At 44.1% G+C, this 27517-nt stretch overlaps 1 protein-coding gene across 1 annotated transcript in view; it reads left to right on the plus strand.

The window, feature by feature from the left end:
* Positions 1–10557: 10557 nt before the first annotated feature.
* Positions 10558–27517, plus strand: part of Spon1 (spondin 1) — a 261030-nt gene continuing 244070 nt past the window's right edge. Inside the window, exon 1 of the mRNA XM_076844222.2 lies at positions 10558–10795. Coding sequence (XP_076700337.1) covers positions 10558–10795 — 238 coding nt within the window. The remainder of the gene's footprint in view (positions 10796–27517) is intronic.

Genomic DNA, 27517 nt, shown 5'->3' on the forward strand with positions numbered 1-27517 from the left:
TTTGGCTGCAGGTAGAATGTAGGGACAGGTTCATCTGAAGGCTAGACCGGGGCTGGAGAATCTTCCTCAACACGGCTCATCCACACAGCAGGAGGCTTCAGTTTCTGTTATGTGAGTCTCTACACAGAGTTGCCTGAGTGTCCCCATGGCATGGCAGCTATCATTCCCAAAGCAACCTGTCCAGGAAAGCAAGAAAGAAGCCCCAATGCCTTTCAGAACTTGGTCCCCTTAGTCCCACACCATGACTTCTGTCTTACAGTCATTGAAGAAAGTCATTGAGTCCAGCTCACAATCAAGGGGAGTGAAGGGAAGTATGGATCTACCCTTGAAGGGAGGAATTTTAAAGAATATGTGGGCATGTTTTATAATCACAAGTTGCTTCTTGAAATAGAGTTAGTTCTTCCATATGGACCATAAGGAGGGGGAGTTTTGATTAATAAGTAGAGTCATTAAAAGAACAGGAAGGAGTCAGTGAGTTTTCTGTCACTTGAGGGATCAAAAGACTTTGAAGAAACTGGAGATGTGATCCTCATTCTTTTACTCAACAAGTACCAGATGCAGATTGTTGAGCCTTTAGTCTGTGCCGTGGATTGGGTGAAGACCCTAAAACACAATAGTTGGCCAGACAGGTGTGGTGCCTGCCCCCATGGGGCTTCCACTGTCCTAAGGCAGGAAGACCATGAACAAGTGGATTAACAAGTAAAATAATTCCAGGTTATGATTAGCATTATAAAGACAATAAGCAAGTAGGTGATTATAATAGCAACTCTGTGGGGGGAGCTACCTTGGTTTTACAGCAAGGAATCGCACAAGGGATAAAGGTTTGAAACAGATCATCCGTTCTATGACATTGTGGTGGTCACTCATTCATTCTTCCATATGTTCAGCAATTTAGTAGATATTTACTGAGCATCTACTGTGTACCAGGCATTGCGCACAGCACTGGGGATGCAAAGTTAACAGTTTCACCTTATAAGGATTCTGGCATCCTGTGAGAGGTAACAGGATGTATGTATGAACAGAAAGATGATGCTACAAGGGTTATGCACAAGGAACCCGATGCACATAGGAGTGACAGCCTTGCCTGGGGCAGTCAGCAGCCTCCACAGAGGTGCCATTTGAACTGTGTTTTCAAGGATTAGGAAGGGGACTGACAATCTGCATAAGCATCTTTCTAAAAGGTCAGCATCTGAGATGCCAGGCCTTATTAAGGAGAACGCAGGAACAGAGACAAAAGTGAAATGTAAGTTTAATGAGTTAATGGAGCCTGATGAATGAATTCACTCTAATTCTGGCTCCGGCGCCACTGCATTAAGATGCACTGAGCTGAGAACTAAAGGGCAGTTCACTCTTAAAACTTCTCAAGAGGAACCCCAATATCACAGGCTCCTCACAAATCTGCCACCATTGCAACAACTTCCCTGTGATTCCCTGCCACCGACCTTTTGCTCCAGACAGGGGGGCCCCTCACAACCACACCCCACTCCACTCTCCCACCATCCATCTGCACTAATTAAAATGTATTTTCCTTCCTCCCTCCAAATCCTACCCATCCACCAATTCCTCCTGCCTCTCTAAAGCCTTCAGACCACTCTAGCCTGTTGGAGATCTTGAGGGTACTAAGCATGGACACCAGGCCATTTGTCTTGGTCCTTCACCGGCACTGAAGTATCTCTTTTTGATCTGCATTGGTTCTCAAATAGACTGTGACTTTGGCCAAACAAGTGATCTAACCTTATGCCTCAGTTTACTCATCTGCAAAATGAGGGTAAGGAAAGAACCCGGCTGGTAGGTTCTCATGAGAAAGAAATGAGCCCAAGTGTGGGAAGCATTTAGAACACTACTGGTCCATAATGGCATGTCACAACTGTCCTCCTTCATTACAGCAAGCTCCTTACAGAGAGAAGGCACACCTCTCCACCCTTCAGGGATCCCAGAAAGGGCCAGAATTGTCAATATCACCACTCTCTGGTGAATGAATAAAATGTTTTTTTATTCTCACTCTCTTCAAGCTCAAACCTATAGACTCAGTTCCAGCTTTCTAAGAGAAATAAGTTTGGGGGTTGAATTATGTTCTGCCTCCCTGCATCCCCCTCCCCATCCTAGCTCATGGGGCTGCACATTTGAAGTAACAGTTGGATGAGAGCTTATTTAAAGTCCCATCCAATTGGTAAACTTGACACTTCAGTAATTGTATGTCCACATTGGGAAAGGTGCAAAACTGGGGCCACAGTTCATTGGAAGGCAAAATTCCTTTTTTTATTGCAGCAAATGGACACTTTGTTATGCTAATAGGAGGATGGGAGCCTCATTCCCTCTGCCCTGCTCTTAGGTGTTCTTTTGTGCATTAAAACCCCTTCCTGGCCATCTCTGCCTTCTTCCTCATTTCCAGGTCTTTGTAATGTCCTTCCTGACCTGTGTCTCTCGTATCATCAGTCTGAAAGGACATGAGTGCTTATTCTCCTCCATGTCCTCTTTGGTGCTCCCTCCAGTTTCAGCTTTCTGCAGCAGTCAGCAAGACCTGGCAGCTCTGGGACTGCAGTTACTGTCTAGGTTATGGAGTTCCACATCTTTGCTTACCCCAGGACAGCACTGTGATCACAGACGTACCTGCTGAGCCAGGTAGTTAACACAGGATTCTCCTCTTCCTCCTCCTCCTCCTCCTCCTCCTCCTCCTCCTCCTCCTCCCCCTCCTCCTCCTCCTCCTCCTCCTTTTAAAATAACATACTGGTCTTTTGGTTTGGAAACAAAAGCACAAAGTTGAGAAGAAGCAACACAGGAAAGTGAAGCTTTTGGAGCATCTTGAAGGGAGTGTGGGGCTCAGTACCACACCAGCTGTCTGTCTCCTGCTCCCACCTTTCTATTGATCTGGGAACTCGTTGTCTTTCTTTCTTTTTTAAATCTTTTTTTTTCCAGTTTTAAATGGACACAATACCTTTATTTGGTTTATTTATTTGTATGTGATGCTGAGGATCCAACCCAGAGCCTCACACATGCAAGGCAAGTGCTCTACCACTGAGCCCCAGCCCCCAAACCTGTTGTCTTTGATGGCCCACTATACAGCCCCCTTCAAAAGACTCCTTGAATGTGACATATCCACAATTGAACATATCATCTCCCATTCCCACAAGCCCGATGGTTTCTCCTCTTGAATTCTTTAGATAACTATACCATCATTGACCACCCCCAACCCCCTTGGCCAGTGTGATAATTCACAGAGCTATCGCTGCCATCATCATGGAAGACATCCCCCATGCCCCACCACAAACCACCTCCTAGGGAACCCTCCCATCCATCACTTCCTTCCCACCTTGGCCCTGGCTCTCCTCGGGACTATCACAAAGGCTCCTAATAATGTACCTGGTCCCAGGCTCTCATGGGACAGCCCGTCCTCTTACAGTGCTACTGAAATGGCCACTCTATTACCCTAGGACATGCCCTGCCTTTCATACCTGTGCACCTTTGTGCCAGTTGTTCTAGTACATTCTCTGACTATACTTCCCATGTCCCCTAATCCAGTTGTCAAGTTCTTATCTGTCCTTCAAGACAGTATTGGGTCCCTCTTCCACTTTTACCATTATCTGGGCAGAAATGGCCACTCCCTTTTTTGAGCACCTATGGATACACATTTAGTACATCTGATTTTCTTCATTTTACAAATATGTGTCTTATCTGTCTCTGTAGTTTTTGAAGGCAGGGATTATATCTTATTTTTTCTTCATATTACCTCTTCCTACTTAATTCATACATTTGTTGAATGAATGAAAGGCTTAAGTTGCACAAAATTCATTGAGCACCTACTTTGTGCAGACACATTATTCTAAACACAGCAGGAACCTCAGTAACTGTATTCTCAAAAGGCAGACAATCTAAAGAGGCCCACAGAGGTGACCTTAGAAGAGCATGAATGCTTCAAAGTCCTTACTTAATTCTGCTGCACATTCAGAACACTGTCACCAGGTGGCAATAGTGTGCTGTGGTCATGTGGCCAAACTATGAAGTTCCCAAACTTCAAAAAGGTGGCTCTGCTTGTGTCTGGTTGCTAGGTTAACAGCAGGAAAAACACAGGGAATATGGGCTATGTCCAGGTTCTGTGCACAACTGGCTTTGCAAGGGTTTGCTCCTGGGCCCAAAATAGCACCTGGCATGCTACGTTGCATCTGGACACAAGGCTTTTTCAAATCCATAAACCCAAAGCTAGGATATTGAGAGGTCTGGATCCAGGTGGGGACCAGATCTGCACCTTGGAAAGCCTCTCCTGTGCTCTTCCTCTTAACTCCCTGCAGGGGTGAGGTTCCACTCTGCTCTGCAGTGATACGGCCCTTACTCACAACACTTGTCTTTTTTAATTCATACAATCAATATGACATTTTTGGAGGTGTTAGGTGACTTCTGTCAGAGCAGTTCTAATAAAGTGATATGAGTTGATTCCAAACTACACGGCATGGAAAAAAATGATAGGAACTTAAGGAGCAGGGATGTCAAGAAAGGATATGGAGGGGAGATCAGGTTGGTGACAGGTGCAGTCTAGAGTCATCTCAAACCCCTACTCCAAGTCCTGTCTCAAGATGAGGGAGACATACCTATGCCTAAAGGCCAAGGACATGGATAGGAAAGAAATATAAATGAGGAAGGGAAAGAGAGAGAGAGAGAGAGAGAGAAGAAGAAGAAGAAGAAGAAGAAGAAGAAGAAGAAGAAGAAGAAGAAGAAGAAGAAGAAGAAGAATAGGAGGAGGAGGAGGAGGAGGAGGAGGAGGAGGAGGAGGAAGAAGAAGCAGCAGCAGCAGCTATATTAGTGTTCAGCAAGGCCAGAGGGAATGAGGACAAAATGCAAACCTTAGATTATAAGAGAAATGGAGTTTTTTTGTTGTTTTTTTGTTTGTTTGTTTGAGGGAGTTAATACTCATATCCGCTATTTGAAGGATGAAATAAAAGGGCAGGTTACCTCACAAAGAGTAACAATAACAGGTATGATTCAGCCAGCTTGAAAAATGGTAAGGACTAGAAGAGAGAAGGCACCAGGAAGGATGGGAATGGAAATGATTAGGAAAAAACTTTAAGAGCTATTAGTTAGACACGTTATCTATGAGATAGTAGGAGAGAAATTGGAGAGTTATCAGGTTTTATGCAACACAACTCAAAAGTCTGCGACTGTTCCATTGTTTTGCTTGGTTGATCTTGAGCTGGGGATTAGTTAGAGAGGAGGCACAGAAATAAAAGGGGAGAGATAAGGAAGAGTGTTGCTGAAGATATGGTTAAAATAGTTAAGCATGGGATCCAGATGGGGTGGGGGAGGAACTGACTCTTGGGAAAATCAGAAGCGATTAAGCTAAGCAACTACAGGCCTTAATAACCAAAAAGAGTGGATTCAAGGGGGCGAGGAAATGGGAGAAGGGAAAGTAGAATGACGAAGGGCTGCTCAGCACTCAAGATTTCCAAAACCAAGGGAATTCTGTGAGAGAGGGTTGCTGATATGGAGAGAGGCCAAGCTCATGGAAAGGAGGAGGTTAGAGCAATGGCTGGATCATCAGCTCAGACTTCCTAGTCTCCCAGGCCTGTAACATGTGTCAAGATGGGCAGCCAGCTAGGGAGCTAGTTGCAGAGTCCTCTCTGGCTGCAAGATAGTGACCTGGAGGCTCTAGGTGGTAGAAATAAAATGAGGAAGTACAGATTGGGTGCAGTGAGTTTTAAAATAAGAGGGGCTCTTGAAGAATATTCTAGAATACTGATCTGGATCTGACAATAGAAAACAGATAGAGGAAAGCTCCAGGGAGCTGAGGAAAGTGCAAAACTGAACAGAGACCAAAGGACTGCAAAAACTAGGTGACAAGGATCTCCCCCCTTGAGTTGAATTGCAGGTTGGACCTGTTCCACTTTAGAATCATACCTGACTTGGTCAATGCCTGGAACACAGCAGGTGCTGAAGAAATATGTTTTAAATTAAATTAATACCTTTTGCTTTTAAAATTTAAAATAATTCTTTATATTTATCTTCCATAGCTTAGTCTCAAAACTTGCTAGCTCTCTTGCAGAGAGCTTCTGGACTTCTCCTCATGACAGATGGCCAATAGATTGTTCAGGGCAATTTCAACTTCCTTCATTGACTACCTGCTTTGTTTTCCTAGAAATCCTTTCTAGATGCAGCATTTCTGGATACTTGCTCTAAATAAGTAAAACAAGAGTAACAACAATAACCACAGGTTGTTTTTTATTTTGGTGAATTACTTTGAAGTTTACAAATAATTATAGCAGTTATTTATTTGTCAAAACTCCAGGAGATAGGGAAGATGGGTACTTCTTTTCCCAATTTTGCCCATAAGCAGTTTAGACAGATCATGTGGCTTCCCAGGACATCCCAGCTCTACACAGCCAAACAGGGGCCCCTGAACTTTAAGGATGAATCCCAGGCTCTAGGACAGTGATTCCTTAAACTTTATGGGAGTTTGTTCAAAGTGCACATTCAGAGGTCTGAGGTGAGGTTTTTGGAATCCGCATTTGAAGCAAACATCTGATGAACATCCTCAGGAAAAAAAAAAAAAAAAAACTAATGTAGAAAAGGCTTTTTTCCTTGATTCTTAAAGGGAAGAAAACAAAACAAGAAATGGCTTATCTTACCTCCTACCAATCCAAGGAATTTTTCTTTTTCTTGGAGAAATGGAGCCCCCAGCTCTTCTTTTCAGCAACCTACCCACACTCACTGATAAAGTTAATTATCTGCCCTGGCTAAATGACTTTCCCTAGCAACACCCTAGCAACTAACATCAGCTCTGCCTTAGGCTACAAAACTGGAAAGAGATTTCTTGAAGTCCAGTGTATTTTACAGCAGAACAAAACATCTGAACAGGAAATTAAACAGAAAATAAACTGGATTCATTGCTAGGAGATGAGACATGGACACAAGAAACAGTTTGTGACAACCCAGTGGCACACTAACAGTCAAAATAAGAAACTTTTTCTCCTCCTGAGCTCAGTTCCAGTCTAGAGGAGGAGAGACTGCCGGACTTTGTTCCACAAAGGAGAGTTTAAACAGGCAGGAGGGTAAAAGGAATTCTAGGCACCAGGAAAGCTCTAAGCAAAGGTGTTAAGGCAACATTGATAAGCATGGGACCAAGAGGACCTAGTTGGGCTGTACTGGAAATTCAGACTGGGATCTATGACCCGATGGGTACAGTGAGACCAGTGATGGAGGACTTTGAAGGCCAACATGAAAATCTCGGACCGAACTTGTTAAAGACTATGTCCAGAGAACAAGTACTTGTAGATCTGCACCCTGAGTCAGGTACTACTAAGACCATGGAGTATAGAGTGATGAGCCTTTGATGTTCCCGTCCTGGTGCAGCATAGATTTATCAATGGAGACAGACACTAAACAAACATAAAATATAGAAATCAAACAGACAAATGAATATGAAAATATAAATCTTGAGGCTATTAAAAGAAAAAGTACTGCATTCCAGGAGAGCATTAATGGTAGGGTCTATTCCACAAAATCAGGAAGGGCTTCTCTAAGAAATTGGCTTTGCACTGAGATCTGAAGATGAATCCTGTTCAGCCAGAGGAGGGCAGTGGGCTGGAGAAACTAACCAGCATTGCAGGACCCCAGGCAGAGAGAAGCTTACAGGCAAAATCTTCCAAAGTTGAAAAGCAGCAGTAGCTGGAACTCATGAGAGAAGAGGCACCTGGCTTGAGAGGCAGATCAAGCAGGGCCCTGGAGTTCACATTAAAGAGTCTATCTTTATTCTGGGATCCCTGAAAGTCACTGTAAAAGATTTTAACCTCAGGATTGACATTCCAATCTGCATTGTAAAAAAGATCCCTTGGGCTTCTGTCGGAGGGTAGATTAGAAGAATAGTTGGGGGCAGACCAATTAGGAGACTGAGAGAGGATGACAATTTGGCCTGGGTGATTGGCAGAGAAGGGGGAAAGAAGCAGACAGATTCAAGAGGTAGTTGAAAGGTGAGACTGATGACAGGGTGATAGATCAGATGTGTGGAAGAGAGAGCGGAAGTTGGAAGTGACAGCCAGGTTGGGACAGGGAAATCTAGTTCATGTAGTGAGGTTAGCATTTAGTGAGCTGATTGGAGCTGCTGTCATAACCCAGATGAGAGGGCCAACACTGGATAATGAAAATACCCCCAGCTTGGTACTGGCAAGGCCTATTTTAAGTCCTGGCTCTCTTCCCTTACTAGCATGGTACATTACATAGAGAGGTAATTTTATAGGTCCCTAATCTAGAAAATGGGGTGAAGGAATAGTGATGGTGGTGGAATAAATCCCCCCTACTTCACATAGTTTTCTTGTCACTGTTCAATAAAAAATTAAATATTATGTCCCTGCCTGTCCCATGCTGGCCCACCTCCAATTTAAATTTGGATGCATTGATGTAAATGAAAAGATATTCAAGAGCACACATATTTAAGCTACAGGATATGCAATAAGCTCCAAGATGATAAAAGTTAGATTTTATTTTCTATAATTTCCTACACTGTGATATACGATCAGAAACACTCTCTTGAAGGACTTAGTTTACCAACACAAATCATAATTACAACTTGAAAAAAAATTATGATTGCATTTTTAATATTCATTTTGCCATAGGACTGTAAGATCCACAAAGATACATCCTGGCACTGAGCACCTGGAGAGCCTTCAATATGCGTAAGTGAATGAACGAATGAATGAGTTTTTGTTCTCTTCTGTGTCTACCATTCAGTACAGAGCCTGGCTCCAAATCTAAATGCTATGAAAGCTTGCTGAGTGATTGGGAGTAGAGACGCAACATGGGGTCAGGCATGAGCGCTGAGTCCGTGGAGTGGAGATGAAGGTATCTCACTCAGGACACAGTGTGGATCCGAGTGTCACCTCTGTGAAGGAGGGTTGGTCAACTGGATTGGAGGCTGCTGAAGTCAGTTCTCAGTCTTTGCCCTCAGGGCTTGCAAAGGAGTAGGATAGGCTTTGTCAAGGGGTTACTCTTAGGTGATTCTTGGAAGATAGTGCCCAGTTAGCAGTGAAAATGGGAGTCACAAGCGTGAGGACTAAGGAGCAGGTGGGAGGACCTTCAAGGCAGAGGACTCCCACAGACTGAAGTAATGTGAAAGAGAAAACCCTGATCTGGAAAGCAAAGGAGATTGAGGCACTGGGGGTGTTTTGAAGGTCCCAAGGAAGCAAGGGGTACAGAGAGAGCTTCTGAAAACGTCTGGGGATGCTTATGTGCACTGAGGAGAGGTAGGAGGCAAAATGTGTCCCCAAGGAGGGGAGTGCTGAAGGTTAACTGTTTCATAAAAGGAATTTTGTTGAATTTTAGTGCACTACCCCAGGAAGGGTATAGTAGCATCTATCCCCATTCTCATCCCACCTCCCTGCTCTGGATCGGCAGGACCTAGGCTTGACTCAGGTCTCTCCCCTGGGAGACACTGGGAGAGCTTCCTGCCTGGGTTCTTCTTCCCTTCAACCCTCTGGTTGTTTTGTTGGGCTGTGCCCAGTGAATTTTCATACTCAGCACATCTCCAAACACCTGTCCCTGGGTACAGCAAACTTGAACTAAAATCTAAGCCAAGAACACACAAGCTCTTCTTTGACTCTCAAAACTCCTTTCCAGATCTGAATGAGGACCTTCCTAGTCCTTAGGCACTTTTGTATTGGAAGGTTCCATTCTTCACAAAACAATATTAAACATATTTTGGCTGTTTGGGTATAAAAATGAATATATCAATATATATATAGTAAAACATCTTCTTCAACCTAAATGTTTTTCTCTACTGTTTTTAAAGAAAAAGCATAGATCTCTAAACGAATTGTGGCCCTAGGCACTGTGCCTGCTGAGCTCAGAGGATAAGTTCTCTGGCTCCTTTCTCATCTTCCAGTCCGACCTGTTCCAATATGCCTATGGGAAGCGCGATGGAGCCAGAGACTCACGCTTCTAACCCTGTCTACCTCCATCTGCTTGTCTATAAAATGAGTGGAAGTAATGTAGTGTTTGTTCATTGTGTGCGGTGAGAGTGGAGACTGTGAGCTGATACCACAAGTAGACCGCTCAGCATAGTAGGTGTGCAAAGTAGGTGTGCAACGAAAGTTAGTTTTCAGGCTTTCCCTCCTCGGAGCGCGGTGGTCCACGGGTCCCAGAGTGCAGTCGGGGGTTGGGGCAGCAGCCTCTCTGGTGGTGGGACAGAGCCCGCAGTGTCCCAGTCGCCTATAATTTCCCTTCCAGACCCTGGGAATCCAGTGTCGCAAAATAAACACCCCCGCTCCGCTAATCGCCAGCTAGGAAACAAAACAGCTCTGCGTTGGGGGATCTGGGCAAAATCAGCCCTCCCTCCTCCCGCTCCTTCGCCGCCGCCCTCTCCTCCTCGCGCTGCTGGCTCGCTCTGCTCAGCTCAGCGCAGCGCAGCTCAGCAGCCGCCAAACCGAGGCGGGCACAGTCTCCGAGTCGCCAGAGCTGCTCAGAGCTCCTTTCCTCCGCCTGGGCTCTCCCAGGTATCGCTTCTGCCCGGGACCACTTCAGGCAGCAGTCGCTTGGTGAGAGCCGGCGACAGCAGCACAAAGTTGGGGACCCGCGAGGATGAGGCTGCCTCCTGCGCCCCTGAGGCTAAGCCGGAGTCCGGCGCTGCTGGCCCTGGCTCTGCCCCTGGCCTTGGCGCTGGCCTTCTCCGACGAGACCCTGGACAAAGTGGCCAAGTCGGAGGGCTACTGCAGCCGCATCTTGCGTGCCCAGGGCACACGGCGCGAGGGCTACACCGAGTTCAGCCTCCGCGTGGAGGGTGACCCCGACTTCTACAAGCCAGGAAGCAACTACCGCGGTAAGTGGCCTGGCGTGGCGTTGAGGGTATGGGACCTGGCCCCTGGAGGGCACCGATCGCGCGGTGCCAGAGGAGGGCGCGCAGTCCCTGGGCGCACAGTGCCGGCGCTGCCCCGCACGGGCCCTTCTGCCTTGGCTGCCCTCAGCCCATTGAGCCGAGCGCTCTGCGCGAATTGCTAGCCAACGTCCCGGGCCGTCGCGGGGGTCGCAGCCAGGCAAAGCAGCCTGGATCCCAAGGGCGCGCTTCCCAGCAGGGGCTGTAGCTGAGCCACGCGTCACACCCGCCTGACTGTGAGGGAGCCCCGCTCCAACCCTGGCGGTCGTCAGGAGGGAAGTAGACTCGACTTTTTCCAGATCGGTCTCTGGAGAGGAGGGGACCCTGTCTTCTCTCAGTCGAGTCACAAGCAAGGCAGCGTTTTCCGCTTCCATTCCTTAAAGAAAAGGTACCAGTTTCTGGCAGACCCCCTCAGAGCAGGAGGGTCACTCGGGTTTCCCTGGATAGATCTGTTCCGGAGAAGAGACTCCGGCTTCTCACTAACCCGTCCCAGGGCGCGAGGAGAAGGGAAGAAGCCTGAAGCTCTTCGGAAGGGTCCCCACGAAGATGCCCAGATTATTCTTCCCTGGTCCCAAGCGATAGAAAGGACCTTGGATTTCCAGGACGGGTTCCCAGTGGGAACGGGTCCCCAAAGAACCCAGAATAGCTCCCAACGGGAGGGGAAATCGATAAAGACCGAAGGGGGAGCCTCGATAGCTTACAGTAGAGGCCTGCTCCCTGGAGGCTGTGGGACTTTGTCTCCTGCAGCCGGGAGGCTCGGCGCCACCGAGATGTCGCACCTACACTGATCAGCTAAGAACAGATTTTCCGGAGCACAGCGGGGAGGGTGTCCAGACAGGTGAGCATCTCCAGGGTAGGATAGGCAGCTGGACTGGCATCGACCCCAAGACCCTTAACTCCATTCCCAGCGCCCACTGCCTCCCTCCTCAGCTAAACATCTCCCCAAACACCTCTTCCCCCGCTGCAGCTGCTGCTTTTAGGGTGGGACACAGGACATCAGTCAGGGAAGGAAGCCTGCTTAGCCTTACCTGGTGTCCCGCCAGGGAGCGAGTCCCCTCAACTCCGCCCCCTCATAAGTCAACTCCGGTACCCAGCAGAGAAGAACGGGTCATTGGGGCACCTGAGGGACAAAGGGGTTCCCAGTCATATCCCTTCCATTCCCGCCTTCCGGGGTCCCTGGAGCCTCGGGAGAAAGAGGAGGAGCAACAAGAGAGAAAGTTTGGGACCCTGTCAGCGGACACCCGGTCATCCACGCGCAGCGCAGGACAGAACCAGGGGCCACCCTTCTCAGAACGCGTTGCCCTTTTCCCTGGTTTCGCGTACCCGACTTTCGGAGCTATGGGGTCTGCTCTAGGCGCCCTCGGCACCGGGCCCTCAAGGGCCTTGTTCCCGAGGGTCTTAGTACCCCAAGAAGAAAGATGTGTGGAGAGCACCGCGCCCATCCGCTCATCGGGGAGGGAGCGTGCGGGTTACAGCGGCGTCTAGGGGGAAGTGAATCGATTTGTGGGGACAATCGCCGGGCAGAGGCGGGAGGTAGCCAGTTCTCTCATCCCACAGGAGAGAAGCAGCGGTAATCTCAAAGGCCTCTCCGTCTTCCCCCAAACCGAGGGCCAGAGTTCACTAGGGAACTGACCCAGCTCCAATAGGCAAGCAAAGAGGGAGACAAGACAATTGATGGGGAGGGGGAGGTTTTAGCACTTGTATGACCTGTGCAAGTAATTTAATTTCTCCGAGCCCATGTCCCAGCTGTAAAAATAGCCCTTTACCTAACTTCTCTGGGTGGTTGTAGAGTGTAAATGAGCTCACCAAGGCCAGTGTGTCAGAGAGACAACCGTCCCCAATACACTTTAGTTCAAGTTGGATTGAGGGCTTTACTGGTTTCATAAGGTATGTGCCTGGTCAGAGGTGTGTGTGTGTGTGTGTGTGTGTGTGTGTGTGTGAGAGAGAGAGAGAGAGAGAGAGAGAGAGAGAGAGAGAGAATAGTCTTCCTTAGTACTCCTCCAAGTCAATCTACCAGTGAATGGCCGTTATCCGGGTCCTCATGAACTAATTGGATGTGTGAAGATTTGATTTCTCCATACTAGGAGCCTGTCAAAGACTGTTCCTAATTTAAGTCCAGGAAGATTTGAGTGGTATGATTTAGGTCAGTCTGGGACTCTGGCCAAGTGTCCTCCTGGCATCTCTTCCCCACACTAATGCTTCATGTTTGCCTGAGTGTTGGATCAGTGGTCCCAGCACATCCCATTTTGACAACACCAGAGAACTTTCCCCAGACCCAACTGGGAGGAACTGGGACTGGAAGGGGAGGGCCCTGGATTTTCCAGCCTAAATCATTAGGTTTTTGGAAACTGATCCAGCTCCAAGGGACAAGCAAAGAGGTTGTAGGTAGGGTGATAATCTTTCCTCCTTTCTTGTGGCTATGAGATCTTGAAGGAAAGATCTTTCAGAAACCATGCTAAGGTCTCCTGTGTAAATATTCTGCAACTAAAAAATCTTGTTCTGTCACTCAAAGTTACGAAGAAAGGGCACTGACCTAGTTTGTGACATTTTCTGTGGGCTTAGTCTTTCTTCGAATAATTATGTTGAAGGTGAACCTAATGCACTTTGCTCATTGCATTGCCTTAGAGTTGTGGAAGTTCACATTCCTCTGCTTTTCTATTTACTTTAGTATATTTTTTTTTTTTCCTGAATTAGGATCCCTTACAATCCTTGGGAATCAATAACTTCTTTTCTTCTGTATTCCAGTGCATCCCCAAGTAATAACCCTGATGTGAGTACTGCTGTTAGGTATTCTGAACTGGAAGAAAATGGTCATTTTTAAAAAATTGAATCATGAGGTTTCTTCCCCACAGCCTGGGCCCAGTTGAGATTGTTATTCAGCCTTTTAGTTAGTTGTTAGTATTATATTGACTTCCTTTTCTCCCTCACCACTTCTCCCTTCCCCTCCCTCCCTCTCTCTTCCCCCTACCACCAACCACCACCTCCAGCCATAATTGTGCTTTAGAAAGCTCTGAAAGGCCTGCTCTGTTTCTGACCAGGGCCTCCTTTGAAAGGAGATTACAGTGATTAAAAATAACAAGTTGAGGATCCTCAAGGGGCTTCCCTTATAGGAGGACAATTTGCAGGACCAGCCTTTCCCAGATCACTATTTCAAGCCAAATAGAAGAAAATCAGCTGAAACATTCAAGAATTGATTGAAAATAAAAGAGGCCCTTTTGTCTAACCAAAGTTCTGTTTATTAGGAAAATAAAGTCAGACCCTGGCTAATGAGAATGGCTTTTCCTAGATGCTCTTTAAAGGGAAATTTCAAGGAGCTTGATGGGAAAAGAATGTGCAGTTGAGTTTTCAAAAGCGGGTCTAACTTCAAGCATAATTGGGGGATTTATTCAAAATAGGGAGGTTTGGAGACCTCCAAGGTTGCCTTGCTTTCTCTTCTTTGTCTCACTGTGGGACACACTGCCTGAAGGAGTAGCCATCTTAGCCTGGTGTAAAGAGCACAGGATTTAATGTTTGGATGAGTCAGTTTCAATTTGGGCTCAGTCACATATTCACTGTGTGTTTTCAGGAAAGCCACTTCACCTCTCTGAGCTACAATCTCTCCATCTGTAAAATGAGGGTATTTGTCCCTCTGGCTCCCCACCCCCAGCATTGCTGTAAGAACTGGAAATAATCCAAGTTTAAATGATTTGTAACATAGTAGTCACATAGTAAGTGTAAATAAATAAATATTATATATCCATATCATATATATGTGTGTATATATATATATATATATATATATATATACAAATACACATATAATTTTTCTGTTTCCAAAATAATTATCTCATCTTATGATCCTATGATGACTATTATTTTGGAAATAGAAAAACACTCAGCTGCAAAGCACTGGATAAGACATGTGTTAAGTTCTTTTTCTATTCAGCTCTCTTGTTCCTTACGATACTTTGGGGCAACTTATTATTATTATTATTTTACAGATGAGAAGACTGAGTCTCAGAGAGGTCTAGTTCCTTCCCAAGGGTCTCACAGCTAACAGTCAGTGGAGTCAGGACACACTGTCAGGTCTAATGTGACTCTAGGAAAGTAATCAGTCATCTGTGCTCATCCAATAACATGAGCTGGGAGTAGAACGCATTTTCTCAGTCTTCTGGATGGTGAGTCTTCCTCAAAGGAGCACAGGATCAACAAATCAAGATAATAACGGACATATCACAGGACCCGAAGTAATAAAGAGATGGATCCTTATTTACATTTGCTTTTTTCTTTTTATAGGCTTCAGTATTGCCTTTCCCCATAAATCAGAGGATTAATTTAGAAACATGAAGAACCTTGTCAGTCTTTCCCGCCAACTCCTCTTGTTTGTAGGGAAACAGAAACAAATTGGATAGGGAACAGAGCCTGATTTGATTATTGCTTTCTTTTCACATGCAGAAGTTATACCACTATGCCGGTAAAACTGTATGTTAGAACAGAACATATATATAGGATCTGACAAATTGAACCTGGGTGAGGTCTTTCAATAAACTCTTTCTGATATGGTGTTTTTCTTTAAAGTACTGCTGACAAGAGCATAATGTCACTCCTCCTGTCTTCTTAAAACATTCTCTTCTTTTTTTAATTGTCATTTTGATTTTTAATCCTTATCCCTTTTAGTAAATATTTAGTTCAAATTTATAATAAGGATAAAATATGCATACATATGCATAATGGTTGTAGAGATTGTTTATTGCTCTGAGATTCATGAAATGAAAAAAATTCAAAATATGAAAGAAATGAAAAGACACATTAATTGATGTTTTTCAAGGTTTAAAACCTGGGTACTTTCCCATACACAGGTAAGTTGTTGGGTGACAGGTAACTGGGCTGGAACAACGGGCAGTAATTGCTGATTTGTCAACAAACCTGGGCTAAAATCAAGGGCCTTTTCCTGCCACACCCTCTTTTTGCCTTCCATACAGAATGTCAGATGTGGGTCAAGATCAACTCCTGTGGGACAAAAATCCCCTTACCATGTTCATGGTGCAGGCAAATCTCATGTTACAAAGAGATCCCCAGATACAGTGTTTTAAACAAGAGGTAAGCTGGAGATCCAATGTGGTGGGAAGTTTTGCTCTCCAAGGTCATTCAGAACCCCAGGTTCCTTCCATTCTCTTGCTTTGCCATCTTCTAACACAGCTGTCCAAGAGGTAGCCACTAGCCAATGGTCAAGCATGACCATGACATACTTGGTATGAGGCAGGTCTGACTTGAGATGTCCTGTGTTATTGAACAATCAGTATTAAAAGAAGACAAACTTCTCAATAATTTTTATATGGATTCCATATTGAAATGATTATTGTATACACTAGGTTAAATTAAATAGATTGCCAAAATTAATTTTTCCTGTTTTACATTTATTTCCATTGGATACCTGTTAAAATTCATTTCACCTGGCCTGAGCGTATTTCTGTTGGACAGCACTGTCTTGGGATGGTTACAATCAGCTCACTGCCACCATATCTGAGTTCTAGTCAACATGTGGAGAAGAGAGAGGGGTAGAAGTAGAAGACAAACACCTTCTTTTAATGATAGGACCCAGAAATTTCACCCAGCCCTTCTAAAGGCACTCCTCATTAGTCATGCAGCTGCATCTAGCTGCAAGGGATGCTGGGAAAAAAATAGCTTTAAGCCAGGCAGCTACATGCACAGCTAAAACGTGAGGGAGGAAATTATTTTTCAAAAAGATGAAGGGAAAAAATGTATTTGGGGAGGCAATTACCTGTTTCTGTTACATTTTAATGCCTGTCTTATGAAAACACAATATTTCATTTTCTGTCATCCTGTGAAATGTCTTCTGAATGGGTCCTCTCCACAGCATGTGAACTGGTATTCTGCTAAATGAGTTGGTAGAGGAAGGGGTCCTTGGGTGTGTATGTGCAAGCATGTGTGTGTGTGTGTGTGTGTGTGTACATGTGCAAGCTTGTGTGTATCCATAAGTATGTGTGTGTGTAAGCATGTGTGTTTACACAAGGGTGTATAGGTGGCCTATTCTGTCGTAACTCTCTCCTCAATAAAAGAGGGATCAGCAAAGAAAGAACAGAGTCGGGGAAGGAGTGCATCAAAAAAGGGAGCAAGGGGGTGGTGAGAGAAGAGAAAAGGGAAAGAAAAAGAAAGAAAGCCGCTTGGGTAGACATGCAGAATGTAAAAGAAATAACTTGAGTTCTGTGAAGTACCGTCATCCTTGAGGGTTAGATTCAAGAGGCATCCCAAAAGTGAAAATCATGTAAGTCCAAATTATTCCTTAAAGATCTTTTGAAATTGTACATCAAATATAACACAGATACCAGTTTCAATCTGGACTGGTTTATGCAGCACCCACCCCCCCACCCCAGATATTTTTGTTAGGAATAGAAACAAATTGACATTTCTCAATAAGTCCAACACTTCTATTTTTCCTGCAGCATTGGAAGAGATCCATTTTTCTTCAGTTGAAGAGCAGATAAAACCATTGGTTTTCTCCCCCTTAAACACTGACTTACACTTACAAAGTCCTCACTGTATAGTGGATGAGGGGACTGAGGGCCTGCCACATGCTCTCTTAGTCATATCCATGCATTGAGTGGAGTGGTGAGGTTCTTGACTTTAAATGACTCCCAGGTTTAAAGTGTTTAAAGATTTAAACTGTTTCTTCCAGTCTCCTCCAGCCCTCTCAAGCTTGGTGCATTTGTGTTTGATTATGCCAAATGCACTTCTCTTGAAGCACCACGGTGGTTTGGGGGAGCTGACCACATCACATACAAGCTCTTGGTGATGCCAGCCAGCTCTTGCTGATATGAAATGTCCCATTTTTACAAAAAAGTTTTGCCTGGGCTAGAGCTGAGGCTCAGATAGGACAGAGCGAGGAGTGAGAGGCGTGCCCTACATGGACAAGGCTCCTAACTTCCATAGAATATTCAAAACTGCCATGAGAAGTTTAGGAAAACCTAAACAGGGCTTAATCCACATGAGCCTTGAGTACATAGAAGGGCAGGGCAGAGTGACTCCTCAGGCCCAGATACAGATTACCAAAGTGAATTTCTCTGGCATCATTTGCTGTGCGTGCCAATCCTAGCTATGCGTTAGAATCACTTGGAGAATTTAAACCAACAAGCCAAAGTTCCCGGGACCCCAAAGTTTCCTGGTTGGACTCCAGGAATCTGCATTTTTTTTCTTTTACGGCAACATGGTGAGACTCAAAGAGAAGGTGGCCAAAAGCCATTCCTTTGGGGGGGGGGGCAGGGGATTGAACCCAGGGGTGCTTGCTACTTCCCCAGCCCTTATTTATTTAATTTTGAGACAAGGCCTCACTATGTTGCTTAGGGCCTAAGTTGCTAAGGCTGGCCTTGAAATTGTGAGCTTCCTGCCTCAACCTCCCAGATCTCTAGGATTACGAGCACTTACTGCCCACCCACAGATGTTCCCTTTCCTATGAGCATGCTTCCCATCACCTCCCGTCCCAGTCTCCCAAGCCACACATCCTTTTGCACCTGATCCTATCACTGCCCTGTTCCATTACTGAGGGACACCTGTACAGCGGAATGCCCCAACGCCAGCATGATTTCTGCATTCTGCTGCCTTAGCAGGTGGTGACACTCATAGACTAGCAAAGATGGGGCCAGAGCTGACCTCATGGTACTTCTCTGCTGCTGTAGCCTGCCTCGCCTGGACCTTCCACACCTGTGTCCAGGTTCTGACCTTTGGAGTCAAACAAAATAAGTTCCCCTCTGGCCATAGGTCAGCCCTTGAGGTATTTGTGGGTAAACAGATATTGGGGCTTCTCTTCTGACTAAAATGCCCATTTCTTCAATGATTCCCTTGTAGGATACTGTTTCTTGTTCCCTGTACTTTACAATCCAGATGTGCACTGATGAGGCAGAACAGGGTGGAATGGCTCCCTTCCTGTCCTGGACTCTGTGCTGTGTTAAGCTTGCCAGGTTTTGTGCTTGCTATTTTGGCCAACATGTTGTTCTTTGGAATTGCACTTAGTTTTCAGCCAACTCAAATTCTTGCTATTTGTTATAAAGGCCTAATGCCCTCCTTAACTGCTACGAAGGGATATGGATAGTGTCCCACGAAGATCCATGTGTTAAAGGCATGGTCCCTAGGTTGTACTGTTAGAATGTGCTATGGACCTTTGGGAGGGTGGGCCTTATAGTAGGTCCCTAGTTTACTGGGGGTGGTGCCCTCAAAAAGAAGTGTGGGACTCTAGTCTCTTAGTCGCTCTCTACTTCCTGACTCAAGATATAAGTGGTTTGTTCCTGCTGTAATTTTTTGCATCCACAAGAGTCCCCAAACTGTGGGGCCGCCCAATCTTGGACTGAACTTCCAAAACATGAGTCAAAAGAATCCTTTTCTCTTTGTGAAATAACTGCCTCAGGTATTTTGTTATAGTAACACCAAACTGATTAACACATTAACCTACACTGGTGTAGCTCTTCTTGGATGTAACATTTAACATGATTCCCCCATTAAACTTAATCTGATATGTAATTTGGTTCATCCCTGTAGTTGTCATATATCCATTGACTTCTGTCAATGAGTGTCTTACCCACATAACCAATTTTGGATTATGCACAATTTTTATAAGCAGGACTGATAAATCTTTATCTAAGGAGTTGATTAGAATGTTGAGCAGGTCAGAAGTTAGGACAGAGCCTCAGTCAAACCTTGGAGTCATTTCTAAAACTGAAAGTTACATAGTTTTGAAATCAACAACCTATCAATCCAATGACCTTGCATACCAACTGCCACCCCAGCTCAGTCTCTCTTCAGTTTAGTGGTGAGTATGGTTTCCTGGGCCTGGTGATGATTCTTATAGTTCAGGCAGAATTATTTGCTTCAAATTATTCAGGACTCTTTTCACTCCAAATGACAAGAACACAGTCTAACTAACTAAAGCAAAGAATGGAATTCATTAATTCCTGTATTTAGAAAGTCCAGGGGTGGGTCTGGCTTCAGGCATGAATGGATCTAGGAACACAGCAAGAGTCGTTTTCCTTGGTCCTTCCCCAGCCCCCTCCACCTTTTCCCCTCTCAACCCTTCCCATTCCTCCTTTCCACCTTCTGTGCCTTGATCCTTCCATTCTTTATTTCTTGGCTGTGTTTCTGTGTGTTGTCCTCATTTTTTCTTCCTACAGATAAACTTTCTCCAAATGGCAGGGAGGATAACTGCCAGCAGCCTTCAATGAAGAGCCTGTTAGCGGGTTCTGTCACTAAAAGAAAAGCCCTTGTCTCTCTAACTTCAACCCGAAACATCTCAGGGAAGTACTTTCATTAGTCACACACCCAGGGGAATGGGGTATGGAAATAGGGCAGTTCTGGGCATAGTCATTTTTATGGCTTCATGTTTTAGGAGGGAGAAGGGGAACTGTGATTGGCAATCCTCATGATCATATGGTCAGAATAAGGGGAGCATCAGGGTCCCCTCAAGTTTCTGCTCCTTATCTGTATTGGCTGACATATTGCCATTTCCCCCAGAATATCTTTACTATTTGTATTAGTCAACTTTCCATTACGTAACAAAATACCCCAGATAATCAACTGTAAAGATTTTTTTTTTAATTTTTGTTGGTTTTAATCTTATGGTTTCAGACTATGGTTGCTTGGCTCTATTACAACATAGCAGACATCATAGTGGGAGCATGTAACAGAGGAGACCTGTTCACTTCCTGGCAGCAGGGAAGGAAAAGAGAGAAAGGAGGAACTTGGAGTCCCAATATCCCCTTCAATGCTCCCAATGACCTAACTTCCTCCCACTAGGCCCCACCTCCCAAGGCTTCCACTTTTTACTAAATAGTCCCATGGTCTGGGGACCAAGTCTCAACATGTGGCCCTATGGGGAACAATTAAGATCCAAACTGTAGCACCACTCTTCCTTTTCCCATCCACAAATTGTTTAGCCCAGGACTCTTCCATTTGGCTCTAAGCTATCCTGAGATGAAGGAACCCATGAGGAAAAGAATTAACTTTTATTGAGCTGTTGCAATGTGCTCACATTCATTATCTTCTCTAATCCTCCTGACAGGTTCATGAGATGATAATTATGATCTTTATTTCATAGAGGAGGCCAAATTATTTTTTAATATATCTTATTGATTTAACAAACCTTTTTGTATGAATTATAGATTCACTAGTGATCGTAATAACAACACAAGGTAAATAATATTATTGCTGATTTATAGGTAAAGAAACTGGGACAAAGAGAGGGTAGGTACCTGATTCAAAGTTATACATAATAAACAGAGGGACGTTTGAATCCAGGTCTTTTAGATATTTCCACTGTAGGACAATGGACCTAGCAATTTTAAATGTGCAAGACCTTTCATTTGGAAAGGGAGACATTTCTTGTACACTGAGAACACTGGCTGAAGAGAGACACTGGGAGAACAGCACAAGCCCACCCTACCACCCTACCATACACACTTGCTTTATTTCTTGGCTGTGTTTCTGTGTGTTGTCCTCATTTTTTCTTACTACAGATAAACTTTCTCCAAATGGCAGGGAGGATAGCTGCCAGCAGCCTTCAGTGAAGAGCCTGTTAGCTGGCTCTCACCCCTGGGACTATTACCCCTGCCTCCTATCTGCAAACCCACCACCAACAACCCTTCTTCTGCTTGGTCCTAGCTCGGTGGACTGCACCCATTGCACCCATTTCTTAATGGAGCATTGGATCTGTAGCCCTCCCCCGAACTCTGCAAATTGTGTCGAATAGGGCTGATTTAATGCTCCAGCAGTCTTTATAACCCCATGTTGTAAATCGAGGCAGAAGCTGAAGTTCACTGTGGTTGAGGTGTGTGGCATGAAGCACAGCAGGAGGATGGGAGGGGCTGCTAAGGTGATGGAGCTGATACTTGATTCAGGACCTCCTTACTGAGGTTAGAGTTCTGATTCTGAAACCCCAAAACGCAGAGTAGAGAGGGTGATGGAACTGGACAAGAGCTAATAAACATAATAGTCATAATAGAAGATTCAGAAGTCACCAAAGACAGTTCATCTGGGTTTTTGTTAGATTGTTGACACACAGTCACTTGAAGGACCCAGAAATCTGTTTGGGAATGGTGGGGAGGCTGGAGTTTCCATATGGCAAGGATGGGGAGAATTCTGCCCTGGGTGGGGATTTAAGGCCAGGCTCCTCTGTGAAATGAAATATCAGTCTTCACACCAACAAAATGGGCCAGAGAGTCCTTGCCACTGAGGTGGCTTTTAGGGCACTTTTAATCACATAACCTCCAGCCTGTTCTCCTTAAGTCCCAAGTTTGAATATGACATTCCCTGCCTCAGACTCTTTAGTGACCCCTCAGCACCTTCAGGGTGGTATCCACACCTAATTAGCCAGGCATCAGAGGCCTTCGACCATCTACTCCCTGCATGTCTTCCTAATCCTGGCTCTTAGGACACCTTCCTTCCCAGCTCGCAATTTACAAAATGCAGAATGTGTTCTGGTTTTCAGGACCGAGGCTAGCCCACCCTGCCCTTCCATCTGCCTGGCATGCTCTTACTCTTTCTGTCCACTGGCAAACTCCTGCTCCCCACTCACCTGGCAGTTCACCTGCCACCTCCTCTTCCAAGTCTCCTCTACCTCACTTACACGGACTCAGATGTTCCCCCTACGGGGATCCCAGAGGTCATTGCTCATGTGTCCTTAACGCCCATCACATTATAAAGAATCTCTTGATATAAATTTTTCTTCCAGCAATTAGCTTATGTGCTCCGAGAGGGCAGAGGCCCTGTCTTTTCTTTCCGGGAACACAGCACGGAGATGGCACACAGCAGGTGCTCAGTAAACAAAAAGATGGGACTGGGATGTAGCCCAGTGGTAGAGTGCCTAGCATAAGCAAGGCCCTGGGTTCCTTCCCCAGCACTGAACACAAAACAAAAAGAACGAAGGAGGTTGGCATATTACACAAGGAAACCCATGAGAACTTTGGGGGAGAAACCAGAGCAGAAATGGGCAAACCATGCATTGAAGACCCAAAGAACCCTGTTTCATTCATTTATCCAATAGGTATTTCTTGAGAATTTACTACATGTTGAGAAATATACTAGATACTAAAGATGCCTTGGAGCTCAAGACAGACTTGCACTCTGCTCTCACGAAGCTTGTAAGTTTATAGGGAAAATAGATATTTGTCAAATATTTTACATATTAAGATTGAATGAAAGGTATTCAAGAAAAGAAGTTTTGAGAGGGTATATTGTGTGGGGGTGGAGGGGACAGGAAGATCCTCCTGAGTATCATGAGCTGCAGGTAGACTCAGTTTATTATGAAGCCTTACCCAAAGCTCCCCACAACCTGGCCCTGTGAGGACCGTCCCCACAGACAGTTATCTCCTTTGCAACCCTCCCCAGGGGTTCTTCACTGGTGCCATCTAGAGTTTTTCTTTGGAGGGTCAATCCTCCCTGAGGAAACTCATTTTTCCAGTTAAGCAGCCCGCTGAGTCTCATGGTTATCATGATCATCTTCGTCGTCACCATTTTCCTCATCACCAGTGTTACCACCAGCACTGCCACCACCGCCATGGTCAACGCCATCATCGTCCTTTGCATCATCTTTTTCACAAGTGCCAGGCATCGTGCCACGTATTTGCTTCATCCACTCTCTATTCCTATGAGAAAGGCAATGTCATTAACCTCTTTTTCAAAATGAGGAAACAGGAAGGTTAAGTAACTTGCCAGAGGTTGCATAATTAATAAGTGGTAGCCCTGGGATTCTAATATTAAATCTTTGCTCTTAACCAGTTCCCTGTATGTGCTCACAGGATGACTCCAAATAGCCTTTTTTTTTCTTTTAAAAAATCCTTTGTAAGCACTTTTCTTGAGTTTTTTTTTTTTTTTTTTTTTGGATCTCTTAATGGCCTCTCTTGGGAGGCACTTGGGAGGAGTCATTAGAGAGAAGATCCTATTATTTATTGCCAGACAGTCATCCTCGGTTGTTCCTGGGAGTGAGAACACGCTGTACATTGTGTCTTACAGGAGGAAGTCATATAATGATGGAGTTCTCCAGAGGGAAAGGGTCTCCTGTCTTCCTTCAAATTATACTGTGTAATAACATCATCACCACTGATAGTTATGAATTGAAACCCCACACTGAGTTCAGCCTCCATCTTACTTAATAAAGTTCAGCAAAACCTTAGTTTTCTAGAACCTGCAGAAGTGCAGCATTCTGGAAAACGGAGTTTATGGTAAGCCCTTTAAGTGCAGTGCCAAAACATAACAGGGTATGGATATTGATCATGCAGAAACACAGTTCAATAATCTTTTTATCAAAAGATAACTTACATATTTTAATAATCTAAAGTCCACAATCATATAGCTTAGTGATCACATGTTAGACCCACAGTAAGAAATGGAGTATGACCACTCTTCCAATAGCACCCCTCATCTCCAGCCCCCTCGCCTGACCTCCATCTCCCATGCATTTGACTACCCTAACCTCTAGCACCACAGATTACTTTGCCTGTTTTTGAACTTTCTATAAATACAAATGTATCCACACCATTTGTATTCTTTTGTGTCTGTCTTCTTTCATTCGGGATTATGTTTTATGAGATTTTTCCATGTTAGGAGTAGCAATAATTTGTCCATGTTCATTATTGTAAGGCTCAGCTTTATGCACATGTCACCATTTATATATCCACTGTATAGCCGAGATGTGAGTGTTTCCATCTGGGAGCTACTACAAATAATGTCACTATGAACATTCTTATAAATGTCTTCTGGTGCACGTAGGTATACATTTCTGCTGATTTAGGAATGAATGGCATTGCTGGGTCATAGGATACATGTTTGCTCAATTTCAGAAAATACTTCCAAAGAATTTTCCATCAAAATTTGCTAATGTTCATCTCACCAACAGCATGTGAAAATTCCCATTAGCCACATTTGATATTGTTAACTCTTTTTCAAACTTCATTAATCCACTGGATATGCAGTAGTATTTTATTGTGTATTTAATTTTTATTTCCCTGTTGGCTAATGAGGTTGAGAGCCTTTTTATATTTATTGGTCATTTAGGTACCTTCTGTGAAAAAGTTCATGCCTTTGGCCACATATTTTTTTTTCTATTGGGTGTTTTGTATTTTTCTTTTTGATCTGAAAGTGTTCTTTATATATTTTGGATAGAAATCAATTGCTACCTATATATAGGTAGGCAAATATCTTCTTTCACACTATGGCTTATTTTTTCACTCTTAATGGTGTTTTTGATGAGCAGAAGTTTGATATCACTTGTATATTTATTTATATATATATAAATAACTTGTATTTTATGATCAGTGCTTTTTTATGTTCTATTAAAAATATCTTTCCTCCTCCAAGGTCATTCACATTTGATCTTATGTACCTTTAAAACTTTATTGTTTTACTTTCACAAGCAGTTCTATGATCTATGTGCAATTTATTCTGTGTACGATGTGAGGCATGGGGCCAATAGTCACCTTTATCTCTGTGGCTACCATTTGTCTTGGCATAATTTATTGAAAACATCACTTTCCTCCAATTGCTCTGCAGTACATTCTTTATCATACATCAAGTTTCCATATATTTGTGAAACTTCTTTGAACCCTAAACTGTTCAACTGGCCTATTTTTCTTTTCTTGCTTTAGTGCACTGACTTAATTTCCGTGATATCTTTAAGATATGCCCTCCAATTTTGCACTTCTTTCTCCAGATTATCTTGGCTATTCTTGGACCTTTGCATTTTCATTATCCATTTTTAAAATTTGCTTGTCAAAATCACAAATACATGCTGGGACTTCCATTTAGATTACACTGAATCAATACATCAATTGGAGGAGGATTGGCACTTTCAACAATACTGAGTCTACCTACCAGCCCCTGAACACTGATCATTGAGTTAAGATGCAGGTGAACACTGTCCTAATCAGTGTGCTGAGCTCAGAGGTGGTTCTTGCTCTGAAGAGATTTACAGATAAATGTGTAAACAAATACATAAACACAAAATATAATGGAAGGTAATAGCTTCACCATTGTTACTAAGTATTAATACTTACTAAGTGCCCACTATAAGGACTTAATGTGTATTAATTCATTTATATTTTGAGGTAAGTGTGGTTACTAAGCAAATAATGTAGATATTTTTATGTAAAAGTATATTGTGTTTTTGAGCTTTAATATAGATATGATTTCTGACAGGCCTTTGCAAATATGGAAAATAGCTTCCAGATCTCTTTATTTTTTATTTTTATTTTTTGGTAATGGGGATTGAACACAGTGGTACTTTACCACTGAACTGCACCTCCAGTCCTTTTTATTTTTTATTGTGAGACAGGGTCTTGCCAAGTCGTTGTGATCCTCCTGCCTCTCAGCCTCTGGAGTCCCTGGGATTACAGGCATGCATAGGTCCTCCTTATTCAAGGATCTTTGGAGACTCAAGAATTACTGAACTTGATAATTGCAGGTTACCAATGAGGAGGAAGAGAATTCAATGACTTCTCAAAAAAGAGTGAAGTTACAAGTCTCAATTATTTTTATTTACTTTTCAAAAAATGCTCAACACACTTTTTAAGAGAGCTGAGAGACACATTTAGATAAGCATCTTAAAATATAAGGTAAGACTACAAAGCAGTGTTAACAGGTTTTCCTGCATCACTTGTAAACTGGATTAGAAGGCAATCCCCAGAATTTCAGAAATGTTGTGTAGATATTATTAGTTCATATCAGGATAAATGCCTTGAACTATAAGCAAGGCATCTGGATTCCACTTGCCATCTTGCGTGGTCTGATCATGAAGTCTCTCCACTTCCGGATATCAGAAGCCCCATCCCAGAAGGCGAGGGGTCCAATCAGGTCATCTTTAATATCCTCTCCAGCTGTTCTGTTGTAATGCCAGGAAATCAGAGTAACAAGTTCCAGGCTGCTTGGGGTCAGGGATTTTCGAACCTTTGTTCAATGTATGCAATGTATGGTACTTTAAAAAATTTGTCTTCCTTTTTTGAGTCTTTTTTATTTTTTTAGGTAAAGAGTTTTTATTGTAAATCTCACAAATCAATCTCATTTTCAAGTACCTTCCCTTTCCCTCTCCCTGATCATTTGCTCATATATAGTTATGTGTGTGTATATTGAAATATATATATCTCCCATCATATACTTCTGCATATGTAAGTATATTTTCCTATTTAACAGTGTCTTCATTATTATCAATAAAAAAGGTTCTTCACGAATGTGTGTTTTTCATTTCTTACATTTATTTATTTAAGTTTCTTCAAGGTCTCTTTGGAGTTGTAGATGGTAAAAGCTTCACCCCCTCTCCACAAGATTTACCACCCTGATCTAAACTCCCCTACCCTGGCTGAGTTCTAGGACCTTGGAAAGATGGGGGGCAGAGCCCAGCTCCAGCCTCCCCTTCCCATGGAGGTGCTTCAGGTGTCAGATCTATCGCAGCATTTTGTTTGGAGCTGGGTTTGGCCTGGATGGCTATGGTGACACATTCACGGCCACAGGACTTAGGTCTCTGGTTCTTGGCTCTGGCTTTTACCCTTGTTCTTCGCACCAGCTTTCCTCAGGCCTCTTGGTACCAGAAGAAAGCCAAGCTGAGGCCTGGGTTCCCACTCCTGCCTCAGGCTGCTTCAGCCAACAATTGCATGGCAGTATCTCTCCCTGGGAGGCCTGTAGGTATTTTTAACCTTG

Source organism: Callospermophilus lateralis, chromosome 2 (assembly GCF_048772815.1).
Source record: "Callospermophilus lateralis isolate mCalLat2 chromosome 2, mCalLat2.hap1, whole genome shotgun sequence".
Classification (NCBI taxonomy): domain Eukaryota; kingdom Metazoa; phylum Chordata; class Mammalia; order Rodentia; family Sciuridae; genus Callospermophilus; species Callospermophilus lateralis.